The 14,194-nt window shown below is 38.6% G+C and overlaps 1 protein-coding gene across 1 annotated transcript in view; it reads left to right on the top strand.

Annotated features, from left to right (window-relative positions):
* The first annotated feature begins 209 nt into the window (after positions 1-209).
* Positions 210-14,194, top strand: part of COL6A5 (collagen type VI alpha 5 chain) — a 112,090-nt gene continuing 98,105 nt past the window's right edge. The window contains exons 1-4 of the mRNA XM_023512866.1: positions 210-276; positions 2,208-2,807; positions 6,952-7,584; positions 12,899-13,459. Coding sequence (XP_023368634.1) covers positions 210-276; positions 2,208-2,807; positions 6,952-7,584; positions 12,899-13,459 — 1,861 coding nt within the window. The remainder of the gene's footprint in view (positions 277-2,207; positions 2,808-6,951; positions 7,585-12,898; positions 13,460-14,194) is intronic.

The raw sequence follows: 14,194 nt of genomic DNA, 5'->3' as shown, positions 1-14,194 counted from the left end.
CCCAACAATAAAAAAAGAAAAAAAAGAAACAGATACTCCAAGTGCTTTGTGAGTATTGTAAACAGTTAGCACTGTTTGACAAATACTTATGTACAGTGTGTTGTGCTCTATACAACTATACCAGCAATTACTTTCTGGTATAGAATAAGATTTTTTTATAGTGTAAAAAATATTTTTCTTGCAGAATAAAAGTGAGAAGTCATCACAAAATGAAGACCCACCTAATGATATTTGTTCTAATCCTTGGGACTGAAACATTGGCAGATCAGAGCCCAGGTAACAGTATATATTATGTTTATTATTACTTAAGAAATTAAATTGTTCTTATGTCTCAGCAAACTTTAATAAACAAAGAGAAATAAAGACTTTATTCACTAAAATATCAAAGTACACAACATTTAGCGATAGTTGTAGATATGCAATATCAAACTTAGACTGAAAGACAGCACGAAGTTATAGGCAAACTTCATGAGTTATATTATATATAAAGTTTATATAGCTAAGTATAAAATAATAAAATATGATCAAAGTTTATTCTTTGATATGCTTCAGTCTCAGTGTTCCATGTCTCTATGAATAGAGTCCATCCATTTGTTTATAGGCCAATTTTAATCTAAGTCTTAGTAAGTTGAAGAAAAGAACCCTACACAGAAAACAAATTTGAAGTATTTTTGTGGTTAAGCCATTATCTTCCTTCTGATTGCCTGCCCTTTTTCCTTACAAGAATGAATAAATATGTATGTGTGTGTATATATGTATATGTGTACATATATATGCAGATATAGATATGTCTCTACATACACAGTCATGAGTCACATAATGATAGGTATATGTTGTAAGGAATGCATTATTAGGCAAATATCCCAAATATACTCATCATAAAGTATACTTGCACAAACCTAAATGGTATAGTCTACTATGCTGAGGCTACTCATACACCCTAGGCTATATCAATTAGCCTATTTCACTTGTACAGTATGTTATTGTACTGAATATGTAGGTAGTATAACACAATGGTAAACATTTGTCTATTTAAACATATATAATCAAGAAATGGCAATACCACTAGACAATAGAACATTTTCAGCTCCCTTATGATCTTATGGGACCACTGTCACATATGCAATCTGTCAGTGACCAAAACATCATTATATGGCAATAAGCCTATGTGCACACATGTATATTTGTGTGTATATAGCATGAAAGCTAGGTTTTCTACTCTCTTATAATTTCTAAACATGTAGTTCAAAGAAATATTCTTAGCTATGCACTGTCCTACCCTATGATTTCCTGATGAATTTCTGAGTTACTCTGAAGGAAAAAGCCAGTTGTAAGATATTTACCAGACTAATTTTACAAGTGAAGGTGGCTGGCTGTGACTGCTGAAGATCATGCTGTTGGTGCCTCCCCTTGCCATATGCTCCCTATCACCTGGTGTACCCTCCCCTACTAGAGTCAATATTGCCTGCACCAGCTCATAGATGTGCCTTAGTATCTTGAGATAATGTTTCTGGGCTTTTCAAGAGCTGCTTTACCCAAGAGGTTATGTCTATAGCACTTTGCTCCTTACCTCCAGTTTCTGGGGATGTTCTGCATTCAGTGACTTACTAATAGTGGCCCACAAAATACTGACCTTCTTGCCTTATAGGGACAGCTTTGCTATAATTTATGCTCCAGAGCTCTCTGTAGAGTAGGCTGACACTGGACTTTTCCTGGCACACTGTTCTCTGCAACTTGCCCTGTCCTATCCCACTTCTCTCTTCATTGAGCCCATGCAACGGAAATCCTGGTCTTAGACTATACTTCTAATCTCTTCAACCTAGACAGCTGGTTTCTCTATACTATGTCCAAAAATTTGTGTCCATAGACCACCTTGGGACTTTCTGGATATTTCATGTTATTTATTCCCTAGTTACAATATCAGCGTTTGGGATTCCAGAACTAAAAAAGAAAAATGATGTTGGTTGATTCTAGAGATAGAGAGTTAAGGAAGAAAAATCTGTTGGCTAACTTTAGCAAAGTCCTTCAGTTTGATTGTTTTAGTTAAAGTAATTACAGTTTCTTCAGTTTGACCTCCAAAAGACATTTTCCTTGGGATTCTGATATACCCTTCATACTAGGATGTAGTCTTAACTGAGTTCTGTGGTATAAAATGAGAAGGCTGAACAATCACCTTGCTTTTGTTTGTTGTCACTTTCTTTTGATAGAGCCAGGCCCTGAGTATGCAGATGTGGTGTTTCTGGTAGACAGCTCTGATCACCTGGGAAGTAAGTCCTTCCCGTTTGTGAAAACGTTTCTCAACAAAATGCTCAACAGTCTCCCCATTGAGACTGACAAATACCGGGTGGCCTTGGCCCAGTACAGCGACAAGCTCCACAGTGAATTCCAGCTGAGCACCTTCAAGAGCAGGAGCCCCATGCTGAACCACCTCAAGAAGAACTTTGAGTTCATTGGCGGGTCCCTGAAGATCGGAAATGCTCTCCAGGAGGCTCACAGGACTTACTTCTCTGCGCCCACAAATGGGAGAGACAAGAAGCAGTTTCCTCCTATTTTGGTGGTCCTGGCTTCGGCCAAGTCTGAGGATGACGTGGAAGAGGCTTCAAAGGCCCTGCAGAAAGATGGAGTGAAAATCATCTCCGTGGGGATGCAGAAAGCATCAGAGGAAAACCTGAAGGCCATGGCCACGTCCCAGTTTCATTTCAACCTTCGGACAGCCAGAGACCTCAGCATGTTTTCCCGAAACATGACGCAGATTATCAAGGATGTGACAAAGCACAAGGAAGCAGTGGTTGATGTTGATATACAAGGTGAGGAAGCCTATGATTGAAGAGGCACCTGATCCCTATGCCGATCTACATCTGCCCATCCTCACCTCCTTACAACTCCCATTCAGTTTTTTGTTGTTGTTGAGACAGAGTCTCACTTTATCACCCTTGATAGAGTTCTGTGGCATCACAGCTCACAGCAACCTCCAACTCCTGTGTTCAGGTGATTCTCTTGCCTCAGCCTCCTGAGTAGCTGGGACTACAGGTGCCCGCCACAACACTGGGTATTTATTTGTTGCAGTTTGGCCAGGGCAGGGTTGGAACCTGCCACCCTCGGTATATGGGGCTGGTGTCCTACTCACTGAGCCAAAGGCACCACCCAACTGTCCTATTTCTTAATGGTTGAATACATGAGGGTCTTATAGATAAAAAATAAGATCCTGTGTGTTCTCTTTTCTTGACAGTCCTGGTATGGTTTCGGACACACAATAAATATTAAATAAATGCCTGTCAACTGATATATAACAACACTCAGTGGGAAGAATAGACTTATAATGAGACACCATTAGCCCATGATCATGTTTTGTGTTCAGTCAGGCAGAAGAGGGGATGCCCTCATCTGTACAGTAGCACAGTGCTGTGCACTGGAGGCGTGAGACCCACATGTACTGTGTTGGCTCATGCCATCCTGAGCCATTTCTTTCCCTTCTGAGATAAAATCACTCTAGTGAATATCAGGATCTACTAAAGCCAGAAGTTTGACTCATTATCTCTCCCAGCTGTGCCATCATTTTATGCTAATATTTTTTACATCGGGGACATAACCCCCATTTAAAAATTTTTGATGTTAGGATATGTCTTTTAGTACTGCTTACACATTTTTTTTTTCCTGAAGACCTGCCATTAAATAATAGTGTATCTCCCAGTAAAGTTGATCTTTGAAATGAAGAACTATTGAAAGTATTTCTGACGAGCTTATGAGTATGAATGATATCAGTTAGAGGCAGCTAAAACTAAACTGACTCAGCACTTTCACTTGTATAACTTAAGACCTTAGCTATCACACCTTTAGCATGAAATTCTCTCTAATTTTCGGATAACTCTCAAGAATGTCTCATGTGGCTGTATAAATCCTTATTCCAAGGTGCCATCATCCATGTTGATGTCTGTTGTGTGCAAAGCTACTCAAAAGCAGCACTTAACCCAGCTGTTGCAGCTGATTTCCTTTGGGAGAATTCTGATTCCCAGGCCAGAAAGCCAGTTCTATTGTCCTTAACCCAGTACCCAGCAGGTGCCAAATTGGCCTTTCCTTCAGTCCCTGGGAACTAGGGACTAGTAGTTCAGGAAGAAATGCAAAGGACCTTTTTCTCATTAGTTTTCACTCTTGATCCCCTGGGTCAAAAGAAGGACTAACTATGCCCCATTAACTCACAACTTCTCATTTAAAAAATGCTTTATTTGTATCTTAGTTGAGTTCTAAGTGATCATTAATGTGCTGATGGTAGATCCAGCTATTATCACTGGAGGAAGGTAGAAAGGATTTCCAGCATGATGGATATTCCTGGCTGCTTCTGTAATCAGTTGGTGATGGTGGGACATTCTAATAGGTGCTCTCTACTACTATGACCCAGGAAACCACATGGTTAGGCACAAAGTAGCCTGAACCCAAGCTCAAAAGAAGCCACTAGTTGGCTTTATGGTCTTAGAGCAGGCGTCCTCAAACTATGGCCTGTGGGCCACATGTGGCCCGCCAAGGACATTTATCTGGCCCACTGGGTGTTTTTGCCACCGCTGCCTGTCCTGCTTAGCACCCAACACGTCCTGGGGTCCACAGTCCAGCCCTCCAATGGTCTGAGGGACAGTGAACTTGCCCCCTGTTTAAAAAGTTTGAGGAAGTCCCTGCCTTAGAGAAATGATGTTCTATCTCTGGTTCTTGCCCTGGCATATTCATTTGTAAGAACTGTGAATTAGGATGATCTTGAAATTTCCTTCTTACTCTACCCTTTCTAATTCTATGGCTAGAGCTATGGACCATTTTTTTTTTTAAGTCAGACCAGGCTAGGCTTTAAATAAACAGTTTTCCTAAATAATAAGTAGTGTATTTGCCTTATAACATTATAGGGCCAGTGCTTAGGGTAATCAGTTGTCTTTCCTCTGTTTAAGTATCTAGGCTGGTGATGACTCTATGACTCTACCATCTTCAAATATGACTTGCAAGGTGCCCTAGGAATTGGCATACAGATGACTGATAGAAGGGAAAAACGGTGAAAGAGGACTTGCATGAGGGTTTTATGGGCTGATCCTGGAAGAGAAACTATATTTGCTCACATTTCACTGGTCAGATGTTAGTTGCATGGTCATACCTAACTGCAAGGGCAGCTGGGAGGTCAGGTCCAGCTCTATGACCAAGGAGAGGGAATCACGGAGTGGAGTTTAGCAAGCATCTACAAGGCTCAGCTACAGTTAGTGTTGCCCCTGAGGAACTAGCAGCGGGAGCTTTCTCCTCATTCTCCCCACCGTTCACTGCTCCTCCAGGTGGGGAGAATGAAGAGAAAGCCCCCCCCCCCCCGCCACCGTTCCTCAGGGGCAACACTAACCTGAACAGGTCATACTGGGAATTTTTTTAACCAAATATATGGGATTAAGAGTAGATTTGTAGATATATGGAAATGCAGATGCCATAGCAAGTTCTTAGGACATATGTGCTGCTAAGGAGAAGAAACATCCTGTGGCCCTTCACTTTCAGGATCTTGGAGATCTTCTGGTCTTCTAGGTGGCTGCTTAGCTTAAGTTCTCTAGAACATAAGGGCTTTAATGCCTTCTTAGGGGGCTTTATGTTGATCATGCTTGTCTCACTTTCTCTAACTTACTTGTAGCAGTGGTATGAGGTAATGCTGGGAGGAGCCTGTTCTGGGCTTTTGGAAGTTAAGAGCGAGAGCTTTGGAGTCAGGGAGGTTTGGCTTGACCATGTAGGACCTTGAGTAAGTTACTTGACTGTGAGATTCAGTTTTCTTACCTATAAATTGGGGATAATAGTGCTTACCTTATGAGTGAGGTGACTTACATGGCATTCGGCACACAATTTATTATTAATAGTGAATGACTGTGAATAAATACTAACCTAAACAGGTCATGCTGGGAGTCTGTTTTAGCCAACTGTATGGGATTCAGTGTATATTGGTAGATATATGGTAATTATATTTAATTCCACAAGTATTTTTGGTTCCTACCAGGTATTGAAGGGATACAGATGAATAAGACATGCCTCTGCCTTCTAAGAACTCACAATCCTCATGGGTAGTTTTCAGCAAGATTGAGTGTATCTCTTGGATACACTTTCCATAGTTGCTATAGAGTAGGTATTTTATGTGTATATGGTGTACTGCCCTTTAGACTCCAGATTTGTATAACCAACTGCGCACTTGACATCGTCTCTTGGGAGCCCAATAGCTTCTTAGTTTTACCATGTCCAAAATGGAACTCTTGATCCACCTTATAACTTCTTCTTCCAGTGATGCTCCCTATCTCAGAAAAAGGCAATCACCATTCACTCAGTTGTTCAGGCCAAAAAATCATGAGTTTTCACTTCCTTTTTTTGCTCTCAACATTTGCATCAAATTCATCAAGTTTTTTGTTCTATCTCTAAATCATGCATCAAAACTACTCTATTGTTCAATTTTAGCTCCTATAATACTTGTCCAATAATCTATCTCTTTCCTGGACTAGGGTAACTGTTTCTTAGTTGTTATCTCTAAATTCATTATTTCCCCTTAGCAACTGGAGTGATATTTAAAAGATTTAAATTAGATCATGTGACTCCCAGGTGACCTGGGTTCTGCCTCCTGACTTCAGCCACCATTGTTTCCACTCACTCTTAGGCTCCAACTACTCTAAGCTTCTTACTTGTTCCTACCTCTGGCTGTTCTTGGTGGTAGAGGGATGTGGTAGGAAAATAGGCAAGCATTCTTCAGATGGAGGGAGTGGCATATGAAAAGCTTCTGAAGTCAATGATCTTGTAAATCTTGTTCAGAATTTTGATCTTTTTTTTATTCAAAGAAAACAATGCTGAATACATCTGTGATGACTGCCTCTGTTTTCACTAATGCATGTTCACAATCTCTAAAGTGCCTTTCTAACCCTGAGCCAGTGATTTATACTAATCCTCATAATTTTTTTCTCTTCATAGCTCCCTTCCCCATAACCTGTCAGAAAGATTCACTTGTTGACCTTGTGTTCCTGGTGGATGAGGCACTTGAGACCAGACAAAATTTAAGAAACCTCCAGAGCTTCCTGCAGACTGTCACCAGCTCCATGGATGTGAAGGACAACTGCACACGGCTTGGACTGATGAGTTACAGCGATAGCGCCAAGACCATTTCTTTTCTAAAATCCAGCACAACTCAATCTGAATTTCAGCAGCAAATACAGAAGCTTTCTCTCCGGGCTGGGAAATCCAATTTTGGCGCTGCCATTGAACAGATGAGAAGAGACAGCTTCTCAGAGTCAAGTGGCAGCAGAAGGACACAAGGGGTGCCTCAGATCGCAGTCCTAGTCACCCATAGACCATCCGATGATCAGGTGCGTGAGGCTGCACTGAACCTTCGGCTGGAGGATACAACTGTGTTTGCTGTTAGCATCCAAGGGTCTAACAATACCCAGCTAGAAGAAATAGTGTCTTATCCTCCGGGACAGGCAATTTCCATGCTGAATTCCTATGCAGACTTGGGAAATTATAGTCAAAAATTTCTGAAAAAGGTCCAGAATGAAATATGGTCCCAAATTTCTACTCATGCTGAACAAGTGGAACTTGATAAAACTGGTATGTATTTAAAAAATGATTTTCTTATCATAAAATTATATAAATGATTACATAGGGCTGGTACTAGAGTGAGGATTCACTGGATTTAAATAAAGGAACTTTTAGGAGTTGTGGGAATGTTTTAAAACTGGATTTGGTGATGGTCACACAACTTCATAAATTTATTAAAAATCATTGAATAATACACTTAAATTTATTAAAAATTAATAATATACAAATTTATTAAAAATTATTGAATAATATACTTATAGTGAATCAGTTTTATAATGTGTAAGTCATATCTCAATAAAAATGTAAAATAGTAATATATATTATAAAATACTGTAATAGCATGGGTAGCCTTCTAGAAGAAAAATAAAATCACCTAGAATCCTGTTTTCAAGTAAAACAATTCATCAGCATTTATTTTCCCTAACTTTTAGTGTGTGTGTGTCTCTCTCTCCCCTCATTTCACTCATTTATACAGATGAAGAGTTTTAAAAATTACATCACATCGTATTATACATAGCAGTACTGTCCAATAGAGCTTTCTGTGGTGATGGAAGTATTCTCTGTCTGCACTGTCCAATAGGGCAGCCATCAGCCACATGGAGAAATTGAAATTTAAATGTAATCTGGTTTTAATTCATTTTAATTTTAATAGCCACATGTGTTGAGTGACTGTAATATTGGACAATAAAAGCATATACAGTTGGGTAACCTGTACTAGAGTGATTTTCATCTGGTGTGCCATGAAAATTTTTAAAGATCAAATTATGTATATTTTATATAATTATATCAAAGAATATATTTACTACACTTCGAACTTCTTTCAAATTATTTTGAAAGAATAGTGTAGTAAGTATATTCTTTTTTTTTTTGAGCATAATTCTTTAAGTGTGCCACAGAAGTTTATATGTTCAAGTGTGCTGTGAGATGAAAAAGGTTGAAAAACATTGCTGTACCAGTTACAGTTATGCTTAGGCATGACCAACAGAAAAAAAATAACAGTGATTGAAACAGGATACAATTATTATTTTTTATTTCCCAAATAAGACCAGAAGTAGGCAGACTGATCTGATGTGATACTCTAGTGTCAGGGACTCTGTCTCTTTCTATGTTATTTTTTGCTGTTTGAGGCCTATATTCCCAGGATTGTTGTCCAGGACAACTGTTTCAGGCATCACATTCACACCTAACAAGCAAGAAAGATAAAAGGGAAGGAACAGGGCAGGCCTCCACAAAGTTACACATCCCACTTCTGCTTAAGTCCCCAACCAGAACTTAGTCACATGTTGCACCTAGTTGTAAAAATCGGGCCTGGGAAATGTAGTCTTTATTTGGGACAGCCAAGTACCTAGACAAAAATTGGGGATTTAATTACATAGAGGAAGGAAAAAGTGGATACTGAAATAGCCACATCTGCCTTACTCACTTTTCTATCAACTTTATACTACAGACTTTTGCCTGTTTCTTTAAATATTCTTTTGTAAGATTCTTTTTAGATTGGAAATAATATTCCATTATAAGGAACTATCATAATTTGTTTAATATATCTTAAAATGTTGGATATATAGGTCCTTGCCAATGTTTTGCTCTTATGAAAGTCTTATGGGGACGTCCTTGTACCTAAATTTTAATGTACAACCATGATTATTTTCTCACATTTCAATCTTTTCCATTACTTTTTTCTTCCATCTTTTTAGTGGAGGCTCTCCTACTTGAGATTCTTAGGGAATTTTGCTCTAAGAGCTGTTTTACTGAGCTCCTATCAAAGGTACATGCCAAAAGATACTTGATGTGACTTTGAGTTTATCTGATTCTCAGACATTGGCTGTTTTCACATCCTTTCTCTGCAGACAAAATGATTCTGAACAATGAAAGTGGAATTTGGCAACAGTCATGTGGAAAGGAGTTAAAATCTTCCAGTGACATTTAATTCTAATTTTAACCTCAGACCGGTCATTTGAAGGCAGTTTTAAGGATACAACCTGGGCCAGCCCTTGATTTTCTGGCATGTTTATATGACAAGGCAGCTGCAAGAAATAAGTCTCCTTTTACCTCCTAAGTGACATGTAGAAGGATCCCTCAGAATGGCAGACACTTGAGGCATAGGAGGGATGTGTAGTATGGTCTCTCTCAGGGAGTTTGCAAGGCTGTGATAAAAGCTATTATTGTTATTACGGAAATGCTATTAAACGTGAAGATATGAGACCAAGGTGAGGGCAAAAGCCATCTAAGTGGGATGGTTATCTTCCCACTAGGAAGAAAAGACCTCAGTAGGTGCTTCTTATTAATTCAATTGCTCTCAAATGTTGGTACCTGACTTAGGTTGGGTTCCTCAAAAGTGGATGCCACAAAGGACTCACATGATATTAATATATTGGAAGTATACTCAGGGTAAAAATGAAGATTGGTAGAAAGTGAAAGCAGAAAGGGAAGTATGGCAAGAAAAATCCTGTGGAGGGTAATGTTGGCTCAATTCCATTTGTGTCATTCTAGAGACAGTGTAAATGCACTCTCTCTCTCTTTTTTTTTTTTTTTTTTTGAGAGAGATCAACAGTTTCAGTTTCATTTACAGAAAAGCCAGCAATTCCAGACAGCATCTGGGATATGTCCTCTAAGACTTGTTCTACCCTCTCCTCTTTTTCTTTGTTACTTTTGTTTTCACAGTGAAAAACATCATCATGGTGCATGTCAAACAATCTTCCTCATAGGTGACAAGGTTATACAACACGTCCCTATAGCACATAGGAAGTGTGTGCTCTGGCACAAAGCAAGTGTTTAACTTCTATTAAATAGAGCTTTATTAAATCAAGGGGAAATTTACATTAACCAAACTCAAGAGACTGATGTATAGAAAGAGAATCCCAATTGTCTCTATGACTGTGAGAACTGTCAATGTCCAGGAACCAGGGCATTTATGTGCTCTGGGTCCTAAAGTCTCTCCCTAAAAACATGAGAAGTTAGAAGCTAAATTGTAATGGACAGAGTATTAGGGGTTGTGGAATTAGAACAAAAGAGTTAGTTTTATAATTGAAATATCTAGTAGCATCCTACTGGGCAGATGTTTCCATTTAAACATCAAAAATATTTCTTTATATTTCTTTATATATAAAACTGCACATGGGAGTCCTTGAGCCAAAAGACACATTCTTTGATGCTGTCCAATCAAAAATTTATAATGGTAGATATGCTCTAAAACTATGTTGTCCAATATGGCAGCCACGAGCTACATGAAGGTGTTGAGCAATTGAAATGTAGCTAGTACAATTGTGGGGATAACTTTTAATTTTTCTTTAATATGAAGTAGTTTAGATTTACATTTTAATAGCAGCATATGGCTAGTGCTGGTGCCCTAGGAAGGGACAAATGGGCATTGCCAAGTTACCTACCTTGATTCACATTTTTCTCTCCATGGCTGACCACCACTCCTTTCTTCTGATGAATAATTAATTCTTCTTTAGCGTATATATAAATCAATTTATTATGGTTACTTTCAAATTTTGCTAGCCTGGGTCAACTTTGTGTTTTGCAGATAACTGCTTATCTTTGCCCTAATACTTTATATATTGATTTCATAGTTTAATTCTCAGTGTCATGCTTATTTCTAGCATTTCTGATTTCCTAAGAAGCAACTTGCCATAGCCTGAAACAGTATCAGCAGCTATAAATTACTCAGAAGCTGTCAAGAAAGAAAATAATTATAAAATGACTAAATTTTCTTGTATCTTAAGGATCAGTTCATGTACTTAATCAGATAGCAGCATCAATAACCTAAATTTTAAAAATATGCTCTTTTTCCTACCCAGTTTTGATGAACAATTACATGGGGTAGTAAAGAGACATCTAAAATGCATATATATATATTCAGCTTAACAAAGGAAGGAAAATTAAAAGGTCTTTTATCCAAAAGAAATTTTTTTTGGATTCCTATGATGAACCAGCATACTGGGCAGAAGCAGAGAACTAGGCAAAGTCTTTGTCCTCATGGAGTTAGCATTTTGTGATAAGAAACAGGTTGGGCTCATGAACAAATGAATATGGTAATTTCAGAAAATTCCATTAAGGAAATAAATAAAGTAATAGGGTAGCTAATGACTAATGTGCTTTAGCTAGAGAGTAAGAGAAGGAGTTTTTCAAGAACTGACTTGACACATCCATAATGAGAAGGAACCAGCCATGTGAATATTGAGGGGAGAAGGAGAATATTCTAGGAGAAACAGGCAAGCAAAAAGGCCCTGGGTTCATTCAAGGAACAGAAATAAGCCCAATGTGGTCTGAGCACAGTGAGTGAGAAAGAATTGCTGGAAACAGAACCAGAGAGAAAAGCAGGAAGCAAGATAAGGCCAATTTCTGATTTTTAAATTGCAGATGCAATGATAGATCATTTAAGTAGAAGAGTGGTATGACATGATTATAGTTTTAAGTATGTTGTTCTAGTTGCTCTGGGAAGAAGAGGTTACTGGGGAGGTAATAATGGAAAGTCAACAATCCCAAACCTTTTCTGAAGAAATTATGATGCATAAACTGTTTGAGGTAGATGTCAATACTAGAAAAACTATTTAACATAGAGCTTGGGGGCTTAGGAATCTGGTCCTTACTCTTTAATATACTGGCTATATAATTTTGGACAAACCACTACACTTTGTTCTGTTTCAATTTCCTTTTTATTATAAATTATTAATTTTATTTTAATTTTTTATTAAATCATAACTGTGTACATTAGTGCATTTATGAGGTACAATGTGCTAATTTGATATACAATGTGGGGTGCTTATATCTGATTAACATAACCATCTCCTTGCTTACTTATTTGTTGTATGTAGTAAGACATTCATACTCTATTCTTAATGGTTTAGAAATGTATCATTGCATTATGCACATTAGGTTAGGTCCCCCCAAATACCCTCCTTGCCTTCCTTCTCCACTCTCCTCTCCTTCTTTCAGGACTATAGTTATGTTTTACCATCCCTATGAATGTGTACAGGTGATTACATACTGATTTCATAGAAGTATTGAATACATTGAATGCTTTTTTTCCCATTCTTGAGATACTTTACTAAGAAGAATATGTTCTAGCTCCCTCCAGGTAAACATAAAAGATGTAAAGTCTCCTTTTTTTTTTTTTTTTATGGCTGCATAGTATTTGGTTGTAAATTTCAAAGAAAACAGGCATGATCTTTGACAAAGTGAGCAAGGTCTATGCAAATACAGAGTCCTCTTTCTTCAGAAGCCCCAATAGCCTCATGTTCCTCCATAAACCCTCTTTCAAAGTTCTCTCAGATTCTCCATAATTAATAAAGAAAACACTTTCTTTTTTTCTTTTTTCCAGGCTGTGTGGATACAAAGGAGGCTGATATTTATTTCCTCATTGATGGTTCAACCAGCATCCGGAAAGAAGACTTTGAGCAAATCAAGAAATTTATGTTGGCAACAATAGAAATGTTTAGCATTGGCCCAGACAAAGTCCGAGTTGGAGTTATGCAGTATTCAGATGAGAGTAAAGTAGAATTTAATATCACTGACTATCCTAATGACATTGACTTAAGGAAGGCTGTTTCCAACATCAAGCAAGTAACAGGTGGAACTTATACTGGGAAAGCTCTGGATTTCACACTGCCACTAATACAAGATGGAAGGAAAGATAGGACAAGAGATGTTCCCTGTTACCTCATTGTGCTGACTGATGGGAAGTCCATGGATGGAGTCCTGGACCCTGCCGAGAGGCTAAGGACTGAGCAAATCACAATTCATGCAGTTGGCATTGGGCAGGCTGAGAAAACAGAACTGCAACAAATTGCTGGGAAAGAAGAAAGAATTCACTTTGGGCAGAACTTTGATTCTTTAAAAACCATAAAAAATGAAGTTGTTCACAGAATCTGTACCGAAAAAGGTAAGCAAAACATAAAAGGCTGCATTATCCACATTTCATTCGCTGTGTTAGGCATTAGTGGCCAGGCTGAGACAAAGCCTAGGAGACAATGTGTCTAGATGATATTTTGCTAACTTCTTCCATCACAATAGAGAGATTTGGTCCCTAACCTTAAACCATATGCCAAGATTGCAGAATCCTCCTGTAGATGGCTGCCCCAGGGCCGTCTTTGGTTTCATAGAAGGAAAGTTGCTAAGAATGTTAGGGCCTTGACAAAGCCATTGTTGTGCAGTGAAAGAGACTCTATTCTACACGTGGGTTGTGTGTCTGTGTTTGTACATACAGATGAGAACAGAGGAAGAGGAAGTATAATGTGTGTTTACAGAAGAGTATAGGGAAAACAGTGTGTGTGTAGGGGGGTGTATATACATGTGCCCAAATGAGTAAAGGTGAAGTACAGTGTACGCACAGATGAGTACAGGGGAAATACAGTGTGTGTGCACAAATGAGTACAGAGAAAACACAGTTCATGTGTGTGTGTGCACAGATGAGTACAGGTGAAGTATAGTGTGTGCACAGGTGAGTACAGGGGAAGTACAGTGTGTGTGCACAGGTGAGTACAGGGGAAGTACAGTGTGTGTGCTCAGGTGAGTATAGGGTAACTTCAGTGTGTGTGCTCAGATGAGTACAGGGGAAGTACAGTGTGTGTGCTCAGATGAGTACAGGGGAAGTACAGTGTGTGTGCACAGGTGAGTA

The sequence above is a fragment of the Otolemur garnettii genome, unplaced genomic scaffold (genome assembly GCF_000181295.1).
Source record: "Otolemur garnettii isolate 467f Iridium unplaced genomic scaffold, OtoGar3 scaffold00002, whole genome shotgun sequence".
Classification (NCBI taxonomy): Eukaryota; Metazoa; Chordata; class Mammalia; order Primates; family Galagidae; genus Otolemur; species Otolemur garnettii.
The sequence above is the reverse complement of the archived record's forward strand: the minus strand, read 5'-3'. Positions and strand labels throughout refer to the sequence as shown.